We start from the raw sequence: 22,740 nt of genomic DNA on the forward strand, positions 1-22,740 counted from the left end.
CGGATACAGTCTCCACGGAGCCAGCCGACAGATCGAACATGCCGTAGAGAGATTCGTCGGGCTCAATTGTCGCGACTTGGGTGGTGGCCGATTGGCGAGCCACTGCGTGTCTCACCCATCGCTGAAGTCTCGACCGACTGGAGCGCTTGCACTGGTGGGAGACAGGGAGGGAGGACGGCATAGGATGCGATCGGTATGGGGTCGACGGCTGCCGCAGCAGGACGCCGCAGACACACGCCCGAAAGTGCGTCGCCCTGCGGACGGGGAGCGCGTCGATGTCGAGTGGTGCCTCCTGGAGCCAAGTGGAGTCGTCAGCGATGAAAGCGAGCGCACCGAGACGGATCTCGCGGCCCTCGACCAGAGCTCCGCCAGAAACCATGATGAAGGCAATCGGACAAATTGCAACTTCTCCAAAAAGTCGCTAAGACACCTGCCCCACGGTGGGCGCCAACTGTCGTGGTTCTATGTCTGACAGTAGAATGGGGGTAGGTATGGAGAGGCAAGATCCTAGCTATGGAGTAGTTGTACACACGAGTGTTTAGCGAGTTCATGCCCTTCTCGGAGGAAGTAACAGCCCTACGTCTCGGAGCCCGGAGGCGGTCGACTGGTTTCTGTGTATATGAGTTACGGGGGTGCGAACCCTTTACACTGAGGAGGGAGGTGGATTATATAGAGTCCGCCAGACCCCTCCGGCCCTCAGTTATGCAGGGTTTAAAGTACATTAAGATAGGGGGTTACTGGTAACGCCCTCGTAAAGTGCCATGAAGACTATTAAAGCTACTTAATGACAGACCCTTGCGTGCTGAGTGGTTTTAGGTCTCCTGGCTGTCGAGTGGTTGGCTTCATGGTCGAGTGGCTATCTTCATCGTCGAGTGAAGTCCCTCTTGGTCGAGTGAAGTCACTCTTGGTCGACTGGAAGGTAGCTTCTTCTAAGGATGTCCTTGGGTAGGGTATTCTAGATAGGTCCATGACCCTACCCTAGGTACATAACCTCATCAGCCGGTATCAATATCAAAATCACCTGTCGTAGCTTTTTATCAGCCGATTGCAACTTTCTGATGGCCGATTTCCAGCTTTTTGAATTGCCGGTTGCAGCTTCTGTTCGGTTCTGTTGGATCATTTTTTGATCACGATAGCATCATTTCGGAATTTCTAGTTGCAACTTTTATTTTAGCTCGATGCATCGTTTTAAATCACCGGCTCCAGCTTTTGAAAAAATCGTCGACTGCAGCCCACCAGCCACTGTTTTTTTTGCTACAAACCTGCAATTTTTTTGCTGGATCCGACAAGACATTTTGTTGCAACCAGCACTCGGTGGCATTGGACACGACGGGCATGGGTGCTACGACTGCAAACAACCAGATGTTGGAACCAATTGGGGAATACGCTACAACCTCGGATACATTTTGCTGGAACCGACCATCGAAGATGTTGTGTTCCGCCTTTTAATACTGAAAATGACGATGGCGATGCTGGAACCAGCGGTGACAAAGCTGCAACCCGCCATGGAATTTGCTGGAACCAGCGTCACGTTTGCTACATCGCACAAACTGATGTCGTGATTTTTGCTACAATTGGCAGCACACCCTGCTACAACCAGCGTCACGAATTATTTCAACCATCAGCACGGCGAGCTACAACCGGCAACACAGCGAGCTAAACAGCGGCGAGCGATCTTTTGTTGGAACCGGCACTCGAAATTGCTCGAACCGGTGAGCCGATCTAGATGTTGTGATGGTGAGCTGCGACCACAGGAGTGAGTGACCGAGGACATGTGCGGCGACGAGTGGAGGTGCGCTGGTGGTGAGCGGAGGCCATGGTTTCAACACCCGTGTGAAAGACGCTGCCACCATAGGCAGCAAAAGCTGCCACGACGGCGAAGGGGTGCCGTGGCCATGCCTGGAGATGCGCGGCGAAGGGGTGAGGCGGCCATGGTCGGGGGATGCGCGGCGAAGGGGTGCTGCGGCCATGGCCAGGGGATGTACGGTTGGTGGCGCGTGTAGGCTGGCCGTTGCGGGTCGTTCCCCTTTTTACTTTTGGTGAGGAGTGCGCTCGTGGGGAAGAAGGAGAGAGTTGACTTTTTGGCGAAGGGATAAGGCTAATCTGATGGACAGTAGCGTTTGCATCTGACGGTTCAGACTTGACCGGCCGAACCCTTGACCGGTCCGCCGGCACGTAGTACTGGCCTATAAAAAGGGGAAAAGAACCTGGGTTAACCCACGAGTCAGGTAATAGATATAGAGCAAAGAATGTTTTTTTTGTTTGGATGTTGGGGGAGTTTTTTTTTTAGAAAACAATGTTGGGGAAGTAGGATTTGCAATTTCGGCGAGTTGAGCCTTCCGTTGGTTTTTCGAGAAGAGACCATGTATTCATTCATAAACACGGTTTTCCTATTTGACTTATTTGCATTAAAATGTCCGGGGAGCAACTAATTAAGAAGCGTTTCTTCGGGAGACTCGCAATGATTAGCGCCACTTGGCGGATTCTCAGCAATTTGCCACGTGTCGCGCTCTGAGCGTTCCCTCCAGATTTTGTTTTTTTATTTTTCCGCACGCAGTTTTTGCTTTTTAAACAGTTTTTTTGGTTTTTTTTACGTTTTGGTTTTCCATCAGTCTTTCCTAGCTTCTCGACAAAAAAAACTTTGAAAAAAATAATTTTTTCGTGCAAAAAAACGCATTTTTTTCGCGAGAGGCACGGTTTTGTTTTCGCGAGAGGCACGGCCGTGCCTCTTGGAAACGAAAAAAAACGTGTTTTCTGTTTTCTTCTTTCACGAGAGGCACGGTTTTACTTCCGCGAGAGGCACGGTTGTGCTTTCGCGAGAGGCACGGACGTGCCTCTTTCGGAAAGGGAAAAACACGCGTTTTCTGTTTTTTTTCTTTCGCGAGAGGCACGGTTTTGCTTCCGCCAGAGGCACGGTTTGCTTTCGCGAGAGGCACGGTCGTGCCTCTTTCGGAAAGGAAAAAAACATGTTTTCTATTTTTTTTCTTTTGCGAGAGGCACGTTTTGCTTCCACGAGAGGCACAGTTGTGCTTTCGCGAGAGGCACAGGCGTGCCTCTTTCGGAAAGGGAAAAAACACGCGTTTTCTGTTTTTTTTTCTTTCACGAGAGGCACGGTTTTGCTTCCGCGAGAGGCACGGTTGTGATTTCGTCAGAGGCACGGGCGTGCCTCTTTCGTAAAGGGAAAAAACCCCGTCTTCCCGGTTCGGTTTTTTCGTCCGTTTTTTTCATGAAAAAAGTTCGTCAAAACCTATCAACATGGAATCTAGTTTTGAAAATTTCGACGCGAGGAATCCAACGGCGAAAGCGGTTGGAGATTTGTACGCACGGTTTAAGAGATAAAACATTTCGAATAAACGGATCTACGAAAAAAAAGGAAAACTCCCAGGTTGCGACAAGTGGCGCACATACAACGCGCCACTTGTTGCAACATGGGAAAGTTGGAGTGATCTCCGCAAGGAGTACTCCTTAATTAGTGATTTCAAAATGTTCGGACGCCTCACACGCGCGATCGAAGCAATTGACAAGTACGGGCCGGCCCGTTTAGAAACTAGGCGTGCGTTCCACCTATCCTAGTTTTCGGAACCTTCTGGAAGTTTCCGGCTGGGTTTTCCCGGTTTTGGGAACCTTCTGAACAGGTTTTTCTGTTTTTTTGTTTTTCTTTTGTTTCTTTTCTCTCCTTTTTCGTTTTTCATTTCTCTTTTCATTTTTTTTCTTTTTCGGTTTCTCTTTTTCTTTTCTTTCTATTTTTATCTTATTTTCTAATTTTATTTTTATATTTCAACAAATTTCAGAAAATTTTAAATATGTTCGCATTTTAAATTTTCATTCACAAATTCAGGCATTTTTGGGGAATTTCAAGAAATGTTCCCATTTTCAAAATTTGTTCAAAATTTTTAAAAATATTCAAGTTTCAAAATTTTGTTCGTAAATTCAAAAAATGTTCAGAAACTTCAGAAAATGTTCCCCATTTTTAATTTTGTTCACGAATTTGAAAATTGTTCATGTTTTGAAAATTTGTTCTGAAATTGAAAAAATGTTCTGTAGATTTAAAAAATGGCCACTTTTATATTTTTTGTTCACAAACTTCAAGAATTTTTGGGAATTTGAAATAATGTTCTAGCTTTCAAAATTTGTTAACAAATTCAAAAAATGTTCTTGTTTTCAAATTTTATCTGCAAGTTCAATAAATGTTAAGGGAATTACGAAAAATGTTTGAGTTTTGAAATAATTGTTCATAATTTTGAGGAATGTTATCATTTTCAATTTCTGTTCCTATTTTTCATAAAATGTTCACATTTTTTACAAATTGATCGTAATTTCAAAAAAAAATTCTCGTTCGCAATTTCTTTCCATTTTTGCAAGAAAATGGCTGAAAATCCCAAATAATGTTCGTGTTTTCATGAAATGTTCATGCTTTTAATATGTTCACAATTTTGAAAATGTTCTTGTTTTACGGAATATTTACTTTCTAAAAAATAAAATCATGTTTGAAATTTAAAAAATGCTTAATTGGTTGCAGCTTATAGTTCATATACACCGGGCTGCAATTCTGGAGACAAATTCCCAAGAATTATAGTGGCTAGAGACTAGCAGGAGGTGCTCGTTTCGATCCCTCAGTGGGACATTAGATTTTAGATTTTGGGATTTTTTTACCAAACATTAAGTTTATCGTTGTCGTTTGTTTCTTTTCGTTCTGCGTTGAACATTAAGCATGATAGCTAGTTGGCCATAGCGGCTAGCACAGCGCACGAAACACCGTATGTCATGGGTTCGAAACCCAGCGCTTGCGGTTTCCTTTTCTGCGTAAGTCATGGGTTCGAAACCCAGCGCTTACTGTTTCCTTTTTTGCGCTTTTTAATCTCGCGAAAGCCAAATGGGCCGGCCTAGGTGTGGCACCCTTGTGTGAAACGTCGACGCAACGAGCGTCCCATAGGAGCTCCCGTAGCAACATACAACATGCATGGCTTCTCTTTGAAACAGGCCGGAGTGATGGCACACGGAGAAATTTACATCGTCATCGCCAAAGAATCTCGCTGCCGCTGCCGCCGAAGCGTTCGCCGGAAGAGAGAAACACAGACCTACAACTTGCCAGGATCCAAGATAGTGCCATAGCAGCCAAGCTGCGCTATCAACCTCAGGCGCCGCCACAAGTGACGACGCACATGTCGATGTGACTAATGAGCTAGTTGCGGTATAATGCATTACGGAACGAGTAAAGTGACTTGCCGATAACGAGATTGAACTAGGTATGAAGATACCGACGATCGAATCGGGCAAGTAACATACCGATGACAAACGGAATAACGTATGTTGACATAGCGGTTCGACCGATAAAGATCTTCGTAGAATATGTGGGAACCTATATGGGCATCCATGTTCCGCTATTGGTTATTGACCGAACAGGTGTCTCGCTCATGTCTACATAGTTCTTGAACCCGTAGGGCCCGCACGCTTAACATTCGATGATAATATGTATTATATAAGTTATGTGCTTTGGTGACCGAAGGTTGTTCGGAGTCCCAGATGAGATCACGGACATGACGAGGAGTCTCGAAATGGTCAAGAGGTAAAGATTGTTATATTGGATGGTAGTATTCGGATACCGGAAGTGTCCCAGAATGTATCGGGTACATATCGGAGTACCAGGGGGGTTACCGGAACCCCCCTAGGGAAGATATGGGTGATACGTCCATTTTGCATCATGCTTTTATATCAATATTTATTGCATTATAGGCTGTTATTACACAATATATCTCATTACTTATGTCTATTCTCTCTTATTTTACAATGTTTACCATGAAGAGGGGGAATGCCGACAGCTGGAATTCTGGCTGGAAAAGGAGCAAACGTTGGAAACCTATTCTGCACAACTCCAAAAGTCCTGAAACTCCACGAAACAACTTTTTGGGATTTATAAGAATTTCTGAGCGAAAGAAATAGTCCAGGGAGCCCACACCCTGTCCAGGAGACAGGCCCCCCCTATAGGGCGCGGCCCTATCTCCTGGGCCCCCTGGTGGGCCTCCAGCGTCCATCTTCTGCTATATCATCACTTTTACACTGGAAAAATTCGTGGGCAAGCTTACGGGACGAAACTCAACCGCCACGAGGCGGAACCTTGGTGCAACCAATCTAGGGCACTAGCAGAGCTGTTCTGCCGGGGACACTTCCCTCCGGGAGGGGGAAATCATCACCAACGTCATCACCAACGATCCTCTCATCGGGAGGGGGTCAATCTCCATCAACATCTTCACCAGAACCATCTCCTCTCAAATCCTAGTTCATCTCTTGTATCCAATCTTGTATCCAAAACCACAAATTGGTACATGTGGGTTACTAGTAGTGTTGATTACTCCTTGTAGTTGATACTTATTGGTTTACTTGGTGGAAGATCATATATTTAGATCCTTCATGCATATTATTACACCTCTGATTATGAACATGAATATGCTTTGTGAGTAGTTACGTTTGTTTCTGAGGACATGGGTGAAGTCTTGCTATTAGTAGTCATGTGAATTTGGTATTCGTTCGATATTTTGATGAGATGTATGTTGTCTTCTCCTCTAGTGGTGTCATGTGAACGTCGACTACATGACACTTCACCATTATTGGGCCTAGAGGAGGGCATAGGGAAGTAATAAGTAGATGATGGGTTGCTAGAGTGACAGAAGCTTAAACCCTAGTTTATACGTTGCTTCGTTAGGGGCTGATTTGGATCCATATGTTTCATGCTATGGTTAGGTTTACCTTAATACTTTTGTTGTAGTTGCGGATGCTTGCAATAGAGTTTAATCATAAGTTGGATGCTTGTCCAAGTAAGTGCAGTACCCGAGCACCGGTCCACCCACATATCAAATTATCAAAGTACCGAACGCGAATCATATGAACATGATGAAAACTAGCTTGACGATAATTCCCAATGTGTCCTCGTGAGCTCCTTTCTCATTATTAGAAATTGTCCAGGCTTATCCTTTGCTACATAAAGGATTGGGCCACCTTGCTGCACCTTATTTACTTTATTTACTTGTTACTCGTTACTATTTATCTTATCATAAAACTATCTATCACCTACAATTTCAGTGCTTGCAGAAAACCTTACTGAAAACCGCTTATCATTTCCTTCTGCTCCTCGTTGGGTTCGACAATCTTACTTATCGAAAGGACTACGATAGATCACCTACACTTGTGGGTCATCAAGACTCTTTTCTGGCGCTGTTGCCGGGGAGTGTAGCGCTTTTGGTGAGTGGAACTTGGTAAGGAAACATTTATATAGTGTGCTGAAATTTTCTGTTACCTGTCACTATGGAAACTAATCCTTTGAGGGGCTTGTTTGGGGTATCTTCACCCCAACCAGAAGAGGAAAGAGTTGCTCCTCAACCTACTGAACTTTATGAAAATATTCACTTTGAGATTCCTTCGGGTATGATAGAGAAACTGCTAGCTAATCCATTTGCAAGAGATGGAACATTGCATCCCGATTTACACCTTATCTTTGTGGATGAAGTTTGTGGATTATTTAAGCTTGCAGGTATTCCCGATGATGTTGTCAAAAGGAAGGTCTTCCGTTTATCTTTGAAGGGAGATGCATCGACCTGGTATAGGCTATGTGATGATACAAGATCTTGGAATTATAAGCGATTGAAGTTGGAATTTCACCAGAAGTTCTATCCTATGCATCTTGTTCATCATGATCGTAATTACATATATAATTTTTGGCCTCGCGAAGGAGAAAGCCGCTCAAGCTTGGGGGAGGCTTAAGTCAATGTTATATTCATGCCCCAATCATGAGCTCTCTCGGGAAATGATTATTCATAATTTTTATGCTCGGCTTTCTCTTGATAATCGCAAACTGCTTGATACTTCCTGTGCTGGTTCTTATATGCTGAAGACTATTGATTTCAAATGGGACTTATTGGAAAGAATTAAATGCAACTCTAAAGATTGGGGTTCCGACGATGGTAAGGAGTCAGTATGACACCTAAGTTCGATTGTGTTAAATCTTTTATGGATACCGATGCTTTTCGTGGATTTAGCGCCAAGTATGGACTTGACTCTGAGATAGTAGCTACTTTTTGTGAAACTTTTGCTACTCATGTTGATCTCCCTAAAGAGAAGTGGTTTAAATATAATCCTCCTGTTGAAGTGAAAGTAGTCGCACCTATTACAGTCGAAGAAAAGACTATTACTTATAGTGATCCTATTGTTCCTACTGCTTATGTTGAAAAACCTCATTTCCCTGTTAGGATGAAGGATCATGCTAAAGCTTCGACTGTTGTTCGTAAGAGTAATGCTAGGACTTATACACCTCCTGAGCAAATTAATGTTGAACCTAGTATTGCTATGGTTAAAGATCTTTTGGATGAGGACTTAGATGGGCATGTCATTTCTTTCTTGGGTGAGACTGCTAATATTGCTAGACCTGATACTAAGACACGTAGACCTGTCGTAGGCACGCCTGTTATTTCTGTTAAAATAGGAGATCATTGTTATCATGGTTTATGTGATATGGGTGCTAGTGCCAGCGCTATCCCTTATGATTTATATAAAGAAATTATGCACGACATTGCACCCGTTGAATTAGAAGACAATCAAGACATTGATGTTACTATTAAGCTTGCTAATAGGGATACCATTAAACCTGTTGGGATTGTTAGAGATGTTGAAGTTTTGTGTGGGAAGGTTAAATATCCTGCTGATTTTCTTGTTCTTGCTTCCCCACAAGATGCCTTTTGTCCCATTATTTTTGGTAGACCCTTCTTGAATACTGCTAGTGCTAAGATTAATTGTGAAAAGAATATTGTCACTGTTGGCATAGATGGTATGTCTCATGAGTTTAATTTCGCTAAGTTTAGTAGACAACCTCGTGAAAGGGAACCACCTAGCAAGGATGAGATTATTGGTCTTGCTTCCATTGTTGTTCCTCCAACTGATCCGTTAGAACAATATTTGCTAGACCATGAGAACGATATGTTTATGAAGGAAAGGGAAGAAATAGATGAAGTGTTCTTTAATCAGGAACCTATGCTGAAACATAACCTTCCCGTTGAAATTCTTGGGGATCCCCCTCCACCCAAGGGTGATCCCGTGTTTGAACTCAAACCATTACCTGATAATCTTAAGTATGCTTATCTTGATGAGAAAGAAATATATCCTGTTATTATTAGTGCTAACCTTTCAGAGAAAGAAGAAGAAAGATTATTGAAAACTCTGAAGAAGCACCGAGCAGCTATTGGATATACTCTGGATGATCTTAAGGGCATTAGTCCCACATTATGTCAACACAAGACTTCAGTGGAGAAAGATGCCAAACCAGTTAGAGATCCTCAAAGACGATTAAATCCCAAGATGAAGGAAGTGGTAAGAAAGGAGATACTAAAGCTCCTTGAGGCAGGTATTATTTATCCCATTGCTGATAGTGAATGGGTAAGCCCTGTCCATTGTGTCCCTAAAAAGGGAGGTATTACCGTCGTTCCTAATGATAAAGATGAATTGATCCCGCAAAGAATTATTACAGGTTATAGGATGGTAATTGATTTCCGTAAGTTAAATAAAGCTACTAAGAAAGATCATTACCCTTTACCTTTTATTGATCAAATGCTAGAAAGGCTATCCAAACACACACATTTTTGCTTTCTAGATGGTTATTCTGGTTTCTCTCAGATACCTGTGTCAGCGAAGGATCAATCTAAAACTACTTTTACTTGCCCTTTTGGTACTTTTGCTTATAGACGTATGCCTTTTGGTTTATGTAATGCACCTGCTACCTTTCAAAGATGCATGATGGCTATATTCTCTGATTTTTGTGAAAAGATTTGTGAGGTATTCATGGATGACTTCTCTGTCTATGGATCCTCTTTTGATGATTGTTTGAGCAACCTTGATCGAGTTTTGCAGAGATGCGAAGACACTAGTCTCGTCCTGAATTGGGAAAAGTGTCACTTTATGGTTAATGAAGGCATTGTCTTGGGGCACAAGATCTCCGAGAGAGGTATTGAAGTTGATAAAGCCAAAGTTGATGCTATTGAAAAGATGCCATGTCCCAAGGACATAAAAGGTATAAGAAGTTTCCTTGGTCATGCCGGTTTTTATAGGAGGTTCATTAAGGACTTTTCTAAAATCTCTAGGCCTCTGACTAATTTATTGCAAAAAGATATTCCTTTTGTCTTTGATGATGATTGTGTAGAAGCGTTTGAAGTGCTTAAGAAAGCTTTGATCACTGCACCTATTGTTCAGCCACCTGATTGGAATTTACCTTTTGAAATTATGTGCGATGCTAGTGATTATGCTGTAGGTGCTGTTTTAGGGCAAAGAGTTGATAAGAAATTGAATGTTATCCAGTATGCTAGTAAGACTCTTGATACTGCCCAGAGAAATTATGCTACCACTGAAAAAGAATTCTTAGCAGTTGTGTTTGCATGTGATAAGTTTAGACCTTATATTGTTGATTCCAAAGTTACTATTCACACTGATCATGCTGCTATCAAATATCTTATGGAAAAGAAAGATGCTAAGCCTAGACTCATTAGATGGGTTCTCTTGCTCCAAGAGTTTGATTTGCACATTATTGATAGAAAGGGAGCTGAGAACCCCGTTGCAGATAACTTGTCTAGGTTAGAGAATGTTCTTGATGACCCACTGCCTATTAATGATAGCTTCCCTGATGAACAATTAGCGGTCGTCAATGCTTCTCGTACTGCTCCTTGGTATGCTGATTATGCTAATTACATTGTTGCTAAATATTTACCGCCTAGTGTCACATACCAGCAAAAAGAAAAAGTTCTTTTATGATTTAATACATTACTTCTAGGATGATCCACACCTTTATAAAGAAGGAGTAGATGGTGTTATTAGACGTTGTGTGCCTGAGCATGAACAGGAACAGATCCTATGCAAGTGTCACTCTGAATCTTATGGAGGACACCACGCTGGAGATAGAACTGCACACAAGGTACTACAATCTGGTTTTTATTGGCCTACTCTCTTCAAAGATGCTCGTAAGTTTGTCTTATCTTGTGATGAATGTCAAAGAATAGGTAACATTAGTAGACGTCAAGAAATGCCTATGAATTATTCTCTTGTTATTGAACCGTTTGATGTTTGGGGCTTTGATTATATGGGACCTTTTCCTGCCTCTAATGGTTATACACATATTTTAGTTGTTGTTGATTACGTTACTAAGTGGGTAGAAGCTATTCCAACTAGTAGTGCTGATCATAACACTTCTATTAAAATGCTTAAAGAAGTTATTTTTCCGAGGTTTGGAGTCCCTAGATATCTTATGACTGATGGTGGTTCACATTTTATTCATGGTGCTTTCCGTAAGATGCTCGCTAAGTATGATGTCAATCATAGAATAGCATCTCCTTATCATCCGCAGTCTAGTGGTCAAGTAGAGTCGAGCAATAGAGAGCTCAAATTAATTTTGCAAAAGACTGTGAATAGATCTAGAAAGAATTGGTCCAAAAAACTTGATGATGCATTATGGGCCTATAGAACTGCATACAAAAATCCTATGGGTATGTCTCCTTATAAAATGGTTTATGGAAAAGCATGTCATTTACCTCTTGATCTTGAACATAAAGCATATTGGGCTATTAAAGAGCTCAATTATGACTTCAAAATTGCCGGTGAGAAGAGGTTATTCGATATTAGCTCACTTGATGAATGGAGAACCCAAGCCTATGAGAATGCCAAGCTTTTCAAAGAAAAAGTCAAACGCTGGCATGACAAGAGGATACAATAGCGCGAGTTTAACGTAGGAGATTATGTGTTATTATTCAACTCTCGTTTAAGATTTTTTGCAGGAAAACTTCTCTCAAAATGGGAAGGTCCCTACGTTATCGAGGAGGTCTATCGTTCTGGTGCCATAAAAATCAACAACTTCGAAGGCACAAATCCGAGGTGGTAAACGGTCAAAGAATTAAACATTATATTTCAGGTAATCCTATCAATGTTGAAACTAATATTATTGAAACCGTAACCCCTGAGGAATACATAAGGGACACTTTCCAGAACATCCCAGACTCCGAAAAGGCATAGGTATGTGGTATGGTAAGTAAACCGACTCTAAAACAACTCCAATGGTAATTTTTATCAGTTTTGGAATATTTAAGAATTTTAGGAAGAAAGAAGTAGTCCGAAAGGGACACGAGGCTCCCACGAGAGTGGAGGGCGCCCCCCTGTAGGGCGCGCCCCCTGTCTCGTGGGCACCTCGTGTGCCTCCCGGACTCCGTTTTCTTGCACATTACGTATTTTGGTCGGTAAAAATTCATTATATACACTCCCGAGGGTTTTGACCACTGTATCATGCAAATTTCCTCTGTTTTCATTTCGAGCTATCCCTGTTGCAGAATTAAGCAAGATGTCTTCTCAGGAGTCAGATGGGGAAAGCCGGGTGTCTCACCCAACGCCAGGTCCAGGAGCTAATAGCGATGCCTACCACTTTGGACTATCAACGGAGGATGAGATGGAGGCTGATTTGAAAAGGATAGATGCCATGGAAGAAGATCAAGAAGTCACCTCTCGTCTCCGAGCAGAATTCATGATAGGGGAACTACCGAACTTGGCTGTTCCAACTTCGGTCATCCCTTCCAATTCTAAATTGCTTTCTTATGAAAAATATGAAAAAGAGTTTCACTTGTTCTCCAGAAGCTATGTAGCATACTTGGGTAAAAGGAGCTTTGGCCGTTATGGGTAAGCTCCGTAAAGAGATTATGGATCTTAAACAACAAGTCAATAAGCTCGAGGAGGAGAACCGCATCCTGAAGGGCATCATCGCCAAAAAGATCATAACACCAACCGCGAAGAAGGAGAAATAATCACATGCGTATGGGCATTCCCCTTGGCAACTACCAAGCTTGGGGGAGGTGTCCCGGTATCGTATCACCATCACACTCCTATCTTTACCGCTTTATTTAGCTCGATCCGTTTAGTAGTATCTTGATCTAGTAGATTGAAGTTTTGATATCAAGTAGTTTGAGTTTTGCTTTGTGATCTCTTTTTGTATTCGAGTCCGCGAGCTATCTATAATAAAGATTAGTGTTGAGTCAAGGGTTTTGCTATGTGCTATGATCTTGAGAAAGTAGAAAGAATAAAAGAGTTCATATTGAACTTATGGATAGTGATAACTTCACACATAGAAAGTATGAGGCATAAAAATTGTTGGGAGTTGATGAACGTAGTTTTGGTCATCGGTGCAATTAATAGGAAGTGATAAGGAAAGAGAGGTTCACATATAAATACACTATCTTGGACATCTTTTATGATTGTGAGCACTCATTAAGTATAACATGCTAAAAGAGTTGACGGTGGACAAGGAAGACAACGTAATGGTTTATGTTTTCTCACATCTCAGTTAAAGTATGTTGTCATTGACCTTCCAAACATGTTGAGCTTGCCTTTCCCCCTCATGCTAGCCAAATTCCTAGCACCAAGTAGAAATACTACTTGTGCTTCCAAATACCCTTAAACCCAGTCTTGCCATGAGAGTCCACCATATCTACCTATGGATTGAGTAAGATCCTTCAAGTAAGTTGTCATCGGTGCAAGCAATAAAAATTGCTCTCTAATTATGTATGACTTATTAGTGCGGAGAAAATAAGCTTTGTACGAACTTGTTGTGGAAGTAATAAAAGCGACGGACTACATAATAAAGGTCCACACACAAGGGGCAATATAAATTCTCTTGCATTAAGATTTTATGCATCAACCCTAAAAGCGCATGACAACCTCTGCTTCCCTCTGCGAAGGGCCTATCTTTTACTTCATGTTCTTACTTTATGCTTTTATTTTGCGCTTGAGTCAAGGTGATCTCCACCTTTCCCTTTTTCATTTTATCCTTTGGCAAGCTCTTCGTGTTTGAAAGATCATGATATACATATCCAATTGGATGTTCGTTAGCATGGGCTATTATTGTTGACATCACCTAAAGGTGAATACGTTGGGAGGCAACACAATAAGCCCCTATCTTTCTCAGTGTCCGTCTAAAACTCCATAACCACAAGTATTGCGTGAGTGTTAGCAATTGTAGAAGACTATATGATAGTTGAGTATGTGGACTTGCTGGAAAGCTCTTTTATTGACTCTTTCTGATGTTACGATAAATTGCAATTGCTTCAATGACTGAGATTATAGTTTGTTAGTTCCCAATGAAGTTTCTGAACCATACTTGACATTGTGAATTGCTTGTTACTTGAGCATAGGAAATCATATGACAAAATCTATATATGTTGCTGTTATTAGAATGATCATGATGCCCTCATGTCCGTATTTTATTTTTATCGACACCTCTATCTCTAAACATGTGGACATATTTTTTGATTTCGGCTTCCGCTTGAGGACAAGCGAGGTCTAAGCTTGGGGGAGTTGATACGTCCATTTTGCATCATGCTTTTATATCAATATTTATTGCATTATGGGCTGTTATTACACATTATATCTCATTACTTATGGCTATTCTCTCTTATTTTACAAGGTTTACCATGAAGAGGGGGAATGCCGGCAGCTGGAATTCTGGCCGGAAAAGGAGCAAACGTTGGAAACCTATTCTGCACAACTCCAAAAGTCCTGAAACTCCACGAAACAACTTTTTGGGATTTATAAGAATTTCTGAGCGAAAGAAATAGGCCAGGGGGCCCACACCCTGTCCAGGAGACAGGGGGCGCCCCCCTATAGGGCGCGCCCCTATCTCCTGGGCCCCCTGGTGGGCCTCCGGCGTCCATCTTCTGCTATATCATCACTTTTACCCTGGAAAAAATCGTGGGCAAGCTTACGGGACGAAACTCCGCCGCCACGAGGCGGAACCTTGGCAGAACCAATCTAGGGCTCTGGCAGAGCTGTTCTGCCGGGGACACTTCCCTCCGGGAGGGGGAAATCATCACCAACGTCATCACCAACGATCCTCTCATCAACATCTTCACCAGCACCATCTCCTCTCAAACCCTAGTTCATCTCTTGTATCCAATCTTGTATCCAAAACCACAAATTGGTACCTGTGGGTTGCTAGTAGTGTTGATTACTCCTTGTAGTTGATACTTATTGGTTTACTTGGTGGAAGATCATATGTTCAGATCCTTATGCATATTATTACACCTCTGATTATGAACATGAATATGCTTTGTGAGTAGTTACGTTTGTTCCTGAGGACATGGGTGAAGTCTTGCTATTAGTAGTCATGTGAATTTGGTATTCGTTCGATATTTTGATGAGATGTATGTTGTCTTCTCCTCTAGTGGTGTCATGTGAACGTCGACTACATGACACTTCACCATTATTGGGCCTAGAGGAGGGCATAGGGAAGTAATAAGTAGATGATGGGTTGCTAGAGTGACAGAAGCTTAAACCCTAGTTTATGCGTTGCTTCGTTAGGGGCTATTTGGATCCATATGTTTCATGCTATGGTTAGGTTTACCTTAATACTTTTGTTGTAGTTGCGGATGCTTGCAATAGGGTTTAATCATAAGTGGGATGCTTGTCCAAGTAAGGGCAGTACCCAAGCACCGGTCCATCCACATATCAAATTATCAAAGTACCGAACGTGAATCATATGAACGTGATGAAAACTAGTTTGACGATAATTCCCAATATATCCTCGGGAGCTCCTTTCTCATTATTAAAAATTGTCTAGGCTTATCCTTTGCTACATAAAGGATTGGGCCACCTTGCTGCACCTTATTTACTTTATTTACTTGTTACTCGTTACTATTTATCTTATCATAAAACTATCTATCACCTACAATTTCAGTGCTTGTAGAAAACCTTACTGAAAACCGCTTATCATTTCCTTCTGCTCCTCGTTGGGTTCGACACTCTTACTTATCGAAAGGACTACGATAGATCCCTACACTTGTGGGTCATCAATGGGCCATATGGTCCATAGGAGGGCGGAGGCGCACCAACCCACAAAGGGGTGGTGCGCCCCCCACCAAGGAGTCTGAATTGGACAGGGAAGGGGGCGATGCGCCCCTTTCCTTCTCCCCCCCTCTCTCCTTTCCCCTTTCTCCCTCCGGTAAAAGAAAGGGGGGGCGAATACTACTAGGACCCCAAGTAGGACTCCTCCTACTTGGGGCGCGCCTAGGGACGGCCTCCTCTCCCTCCCTCCTTCATATACCCGGGGGGCGCCCCTAGAACACACATCAATTGTTCCAAGCCGTGTGCGGCGCCCCCCTCCATAGTTTACGCCTCCGGTCATATTCACGTAGTGTTTAGGCGAAGCCCTGCGCGGATCACTTCAGCATCATCGTCAGCACGCCGTCGTGCTGACGGAACTCTCCCTCGACACTTTGCTGGATCAAGAGTTCGAGGGACGTCATCGAGCTGAACGTGTGCAGAACTCAGAGGTGTCGTGCGTTCCGTGCTTGATCGGTTGGATCGACAAGACATTCGACTACATCAACCGCGTTAAGCAAACGCTTCCGCTTTCGGTCTATGAGGGTACGTGGACGCACTCTCCCCTTTTCGTTGCTATGCACCTCCTAGATAGATCTTGCATGAGCCTAGGATTTTTTTAAATTGCATGCTACATTTCCCAACAGTGCGTCCTTCAAAAAGCGATGCTACTAAGTAGGTATAACAGTAGCACGGGAGAAAACCAACGCTACTGCTACCATTTAGTTATAGTAGTGCTAGCCCAAAAACCAGCGCTACTACTAGGCATTTTCCTAGTAGTGCTCGGCTTATATAGGTACCAAGGGTCTAGGGTTACAACCTAGTCATTTACGTGTTGTAGACAACCTCTAAATATTTTGGAGTATACGTGAAGTCTTTAGTAGCCTTCCTTCTACGCTCCATTGGAAGCCTCGACGTGGTCCCCTAGTGAACCGACATGGGGTCCTTGGTTTGGCCCACCTGGTGGGGAGACGAGGTGGTGAGAGACCGTCAATCCGAAACACCGTTAGTAAGCCCTTGAATCGGTCTTCAAGTTAGAACTGCTCTTCTTATTTTCCGAGTTGTTACTAATTTTTAGTTGTCGGCTTGAAAACAGGTTCGGTGAATCTCCCCGCATCTGACTCTTTGGTCGTCTAAGTGTATCCAAGTATTTTTTACGCCTGTCTTTTCTTTCGATGAGTACCTCGTCATTCTTGCGCCGGCTCGAACATTGAAAATCTTCCCGCGTGGCTTTATCCTTAGCCACAAAGATTCCCGTGCTTGTCTTGGCCCCGCTCTGACAGCACATGCCAATCTCATCCATCAAGCCACGTGGCGGCAAGACGCCCATGTCCCGCCAGTGAACATAACGTATACACGTGGGTCACTCATCATCATGTTTTATCAAAAAAGCGAGATCAAGGGTTGGTATTTTTTTATTAATGTGGGATTTTCTTTGCTATTTCCCTTGCTTTTGATTCAACATATATTACTTTTAATATATAATAATAGATAGATAGATAGATAGAAAAATAATAGATAGATAGATGAGGAGCGTCTCCACTCTGACGATCGAAGAGTAGTACAAACTAGGAGGCCCATATTTTGCTTTGAACCGTCTTCCTTCGGGCGCTGGTTAAAACGCGTTTCCTCCGCAGAGATGTCGACGGAAAGCACACGCTTTCCCCAGCGCATCCCTTTTTCCTACGACAGATCAGGGTCAAGGTCAACGTCGTTTGATTTCTTCTTATCCGTGCAAGCCAGCAACGCGTTTGCCTGCGCGTACGTACGCTCCATTAAAAGGTTGCGAGCTGCTGCTGCTCCATCGTCTTGGCCGCCGACGAGCAACCAACTCTGCTGCTGCTCCATCGTCTTGGCCACCAACGAGCAACCATCTCTGCTGCTGCATCATCGCCTTCCTCATCTTCGTTCGTTGTCCCGGTCAGTGGCACTATGCCATCTTGCTTAGTTGGTCGCTTCATCTGGCAAGGAAATCACGCAGTCGGGTACTTGATTTAGTAATTCGTATGACGTGAAACTTAGGGTCTGAAAGTTGCTTGCTTCTACTCCCTCCGTTCGGAATTACTTGTCATAGAAATGGATGTATCTAGATGTATTTTAGTTCTAGATACATCCATTTTCGAGACAAGTAGTTCCGAACGGAGGGAGTAGTAATCTAGTCAAATCTCTCTCCACCGTCGGATCTGCTTGATCCAAAGGTCCAGCAGCATTCTTCCTCCTCCTCTAGCAGCAGCCTTCTTCTTCCTCTGCATCTTCTTCTCCCGCAGCAACCTTCATATTCCTAGGATCAACCCTCTACCACGCCTCCACACCAATAGCAAACTTGTAGTGGAGACTATATGGATGGGATTACATAGTTTCAATCTTTCATGTTTCTAGGTGCCGCAGCAGTTGACCGATGTTGCATTCCGTTACTATTTTCATTTCTCAGGAAGAAGAAGAGGAGGATCGGCCTGTAATCCTGCTCACCTGCTGGGTGCGAGATAGCGGCAGCATGGATTTCGAACTCCGTGTTATCGAAGCTATCACAAACAACTTTGCAGACGATCAGATAGTTGGCAGCGGTGGATACGGAGTTGTTTACAGGGTATATTATATCTACAATCTGTGCTTCCCTCAAATATAATCACATTCTGTACCACATGACAACTGATCATCGATTTTATCAGGCGACCCATGAAGGGGAAGAAATTGCCGTGAAGAAGCTTCGTCAACTGCCAGGACTCGATGATAAGCAGTTCGACAGCGAGTTCCGCAACCTTCGTAACATACGCCACCAAAATGTTGTGCGGCTAATTGGCTACTGCTACGAGTCTCGGCATAAATACATGGATCACAACGGGGATCTTGTTTTCGCTCAAATAATGGAGCGAGTGCTCTGCTTCGAATATATGCACGGCGGAAGCCTCGATCAACACATTCAAGGTAACCTATACTAGTGTCGATATAAGTATCCTATATGCAGGGGATAGGATTTGAACTATTTCGTAGTTGTTTCATCTTCATGCTAATCAAATAATCAATGGAGGTTCCCTTTATCTTAAAATATGTATGGTTGACAGTTGGCCACATGTATTAGTTTGCCAATCAAGACGAATGATTCATTAGCTTGTTTTATATTTACATTTTGCTACTAATTGCAGATAAATCTTGTGGACTTGAGTGGCCCACATGTTACAAGATTATTAAAGGTACTAGTGAGGGACTAAATCACCTTCACAACTCCCAGGGAAAACATATTTACCACCTAGACTTAAAGCCTGGAAATATTTTGTTGGATGAAAGTATGACGCCCAAAATTGGAGATCTTGGTTTGTCAAGACTCGTTGCTTCAACAAAAACACGACAAACAGAGATGCGCGATGGAACACTGTAAGTAGATGGATCATGCTCTAAGACATTTATTTTTAAAGAATTTTATTTTCCATGTGTTTTACCAATTATCCATATCAATGCAGCGGGTTCATGCCACCGGAGTACATAGACGGTGGCTTTATATCAAAGAAGTTTGACGTGTTCAGTTTGGGCGTCATAATTATAAAAATATTGGCCGGGGCTAAGAACTACATCCGGTGTTCTGAAATGCCCCCGGAACAGTTTATCCAGCTTGTAAGAGAAATCCCCTCTCCAGGTCCTGGCAAATAAAAATTCGTTTCTCTGTTTGTACCAATAAAACATATACTTCTCTTTCACATTTTTGCACTGCAAGCCATCTAGTATCTTTAGCCAGAGTTTAATGCCCTGATTTTGCATGCAGGTCAGTGAAAACTGGACGAAAAAGTTGCAGGAAAAGACAGGACATTCCTCACACGAAATAGACATCCTAGGAGTGACTTCATGTGTTGGGATTGCACTAAGGTGTGTGGACAACGACAGAAACAAAAGGCCATGTATCAACGATATTGTGGATGAACTGAATCAACTAGAAGCCAAGCTTAAAGCAATGTCACTAGCTTCTGATGTGTCAAAAGACCTCACTGCTGTCCAGGTACATTCGACTACTGCGAGGGCATGCGTGTCACTCCTCCGTTTCTTCAGTATTTTGCAATCCTCTGTTTCTACAGTTTTGGCCTGTCAATTTTTTTGTCCATAACGAGGTTTTTTACTAACTGGCCACACCAATTTACCTCTTCTTCTTTCCCATTGCAGAGCAGCTGTGACACGAACATTATGTCGGTGGATCCGACCATGGAGCTGCGGTTCCCCTTTGAGCTAAGGAAGGAGGCGTCGTGCTGCCTACAGCTGACCAACAAGACGGGTGGCTTCATCGCATTCAACATAGAGATCAACCCGAACAAGTACAGTGTGCGGCCAAGCCAAGGGACGATGCCGCCGTGCTCCAGGCGTTATGTTGTCGTGACGCTGTCAGCGCAAGAGGTGGCACCGCAATACATGCGATGCGAGGACATGCTCCTCGTGCAGAGCACCGGTGTCAGCCAAGATCTTGGTGAGATCAACTATCAAGAATTGTTCAAGACGACCATGGCGAATCAGGTGGTTGATGAGGTGAAGCTGCCGATCGCTTATGTCACATTAGACCAGTAGTATTATCCACCAAGAACCGGGAGTGGCTCTGGTGGCAAAGCGATGTGTTGGTAAATTCAGATAAATGTTGAGTTGTTGTCTGGGAAAAGGTGTTGTTTTGAGGTCTGTTTAATTGTATGTTCTTTGATTATGTTGTCTTTGATTAGCTACGTACAAACATTGTACTCTCCGGCTGCTTTTTTTAGGGGATGTAGTCTCCAGCTGCGGAGCTACAGGGTGGGAGGTAACATGAACGGCGCTCTTGTTTCGGTCACAGAACACTGTTGTGACACGAATGATCTCCGCAGGAAAAAAAAAGTTGTGACATGAATGAAAAACATCTCACCATCTACCGACGGCGACTTGACCTGACCGGCCAGCAGGTCAGTCTCCGTATACCAACGAAAACTGCCCTGCTCATTGGATTGGATTGGATAGGATGGGCACTGGATGAGCAGCTAGGTCACCGCCGGGCCGGCGGCATAAGGGCGCTGTGCCGAGGTTCCCGCATCCGCATCTGCAAGCCCTGGTTGGTTTTTGTGACATTTTGCACATGTATTTTCTTCTTTTTATCAGTTCCATACATGTGTTTATTTACAAAGCACAAAGCACATGTATTGCTTTATTTATAAAGCAGGAGGAAAGTTTATTTACAAAGCACAAAGGCACGTAATCTTAGAACACTTTGTATTCCGTGAAAAGCATACGCCATCTCGATCAGCCTTGGCTCGTACCCCTGCAGCCCGCCAAAGCATATCCCGAAGGGAACCCCTTGCTCGTTGTACCCTGCCGGCACAATGATTCCAGGCTGGCCACCAATGGCGAGAAGGCTAGATATATCGCTGTTAGGCACCACGATCGCATCCAGCTGGTGCTCCTTCATCAGCTTCTCCAGCCCTTCCGTTTCCAGCTCCTTCAGCCGCTGGATCGCGGCTCTCTCCCCGGTGCCAATGCCGTTTGTGTTTTGGGCCGCGATAAGGTCAGGTTGGCCAAAATCTTTCATCAGCTCCTGCAGCAAACATGTCATGGGTTAGGTTCAGCAAATCCACCACACCGACTCTGAAGCTATGATAAGAAATCAAGAGATAAACCTAAGGTTCAGTTGCTTCTGTAGACTTATTGTTTACCTCTATGGGATGTGCGTTGTTGAATGCTATGACTTGGGCAAGGGAGCGGACTGGGGAGTAGACCAAGTCTGCCAAATACACGTTCAGGCTTATCTTGAACTCTGCCTGCATCGCGATCCCCTCGTTGGAACCAATATCGACGGTGATGTTCAGGTTCTCGATCACCACCGCTCCATGTTTCCTTTGCAAAAATGAAGAATCAACTTATATTTGCACTGGTCAGCTGCCAAAATTCATATTCATCGATGGACAGTGAAAATGCAAAGCGGCACCACGTACCTCACTGTGGCGAGGTGCTGCTTGTACACATTCAGCTGCGCCTGTCCATATCCCTGGAAGAAGCCATTGGGGACGTTGATCCTCTTCCCTTTCAACCCGTCTTTCTTCAGGCACTGCGTGTACCCGCCGTGAGGGATGTACTTGGATGCTGCTCTTGTGGCTGCGGCGTCGTGCGCATCGTAGCGAACGATGGCGTCCAACACATGCATCGCGTCCGACACATCGGTCTACATTGCAAATTGAGGGCTGAACATTTGGAATTTCCAATGGAAAATTGGGAATTTTATAGATTTGTCACTTGAACATTTGGAATTTCCAATGAAAATATTTTTAATCCCAAAATCCTGCCAAGATTCAAATTAAAATCGAATGTACAAACTAAATTTAGATTATCCGGCGGTCTGAAACTTTCCAGTGACCGAAATTTTAAACCTCCCTGATTGGGGCAAAACCAAAGAATAAAGAGGAGAGAAGAAGTACCTGACGGTGTCCTGCATGGGTGTGATGGGGACAATGCCGTCGCGGCTGGTGAGACCGAGAGTGGGCTTCGTTGAGTTTGTATTTTGTGTTGCATGTATATTGAAGTTGTGGCTCACCTCCTAGTCTTGTATAGTTTAGGTTGGGGCCTTCCCTGTAATTATATATACGTGCACCAGCACCCCATCAATATAACGTCTATTGTATTGCAAACTTTCCCTTCTACATGGTATCATCTTGGTCGTTCCTTCCCTAGGGCTTGCCGCCGTCGCCGCCGCCGCCCATCCCCACCACCGCCGCACTCGCCGCCGCCGCGCCCCCCCCCCCCCCCCCTCTCCAGCTGCGCCGCCGCCGCCCGTTGCGTCACACCGTCGCTGCTGCCTCCCTTCCGCAGCGTGCCCCCCACAACCACCGCATCACCCGCCGCTACTGTTTCTCCCGCCCCCACAAA

At 43.8% G+C, this 22,740-nt stretch overlaps 1 protein-coding gene and 1 pseudogene across 3 annotated transcripts; one reads left to right on the plus strand and one right to left on the minus strand.

The window, feature by feature from the left end:
* Window positions 1-17,621: 17,621 nt before the first annotated feature.
* LOC123043165 (putative receptor-like protein kinase At4g00960) lies at window positions 17,622-20,577 on the plus strand. 3 transcript variants are annotated; one of them, XM_044465531.1, is made up of 7 exons: window positions 17,622-17,802; window positions 18,314-18,469; window positions 18,552-18,807; window positions 19,026-19,254; window positions 19,341-19,491; window positions 19,640-19,870; window positions 20,032-20,577. In XM_044465531.1, exons 2-7 carry the CDS (start codon window positions 18,377-18,379, stop codon window positions 20,425-20,427), a joined length of 1,356 nt encoding a protein of 451 aa, XP_044321466.1. In that variant the 5' UTR covers window positions 17,622-17,802; window positions 18,314-18,376; the 3' UTR covers window positions 20,428-20,577. The 3 variants fall into 3 exon arrangements, with proteins under 3 accessions (XP_044321466.1, XP_044321467.1, XP_044321465.1); XM_044465532.1 differs by having other exon boundaries at window positions 17,717-17,867; XM_044465530.1 differs by lacking the exon at window positions 17,622-17,802 and having other exon boundaries at window positions 17,894-18,469.
* Window positions 20,578-21,052: 475 nt separating this feature from the next.
* On the minus strand, window positions 21,053-22,525 carry LOC123038788 (probable amidase At4g34880; annotated as a pseudogene).
* Between the last annotated feature and the right edge of the window lie 215 nt (window positions 22,526-22,740).

This window comes from Triticum aestivum, chromosome 2B (assembly GCF_018294505.1).
Source record: "Triticum aestivum cultivar Chinese Spring chromosome 2B, IWGSC CS RefSeq v2.1, whole genome shotgun sequence".
NCBI classification, from domain to species: domain Eukaryota; kingdom Viridiplantae; phylum Streptophyta; class Magnoliopsida; order Poales; family Poaceae; genus Triticum; species Triticum aestivum.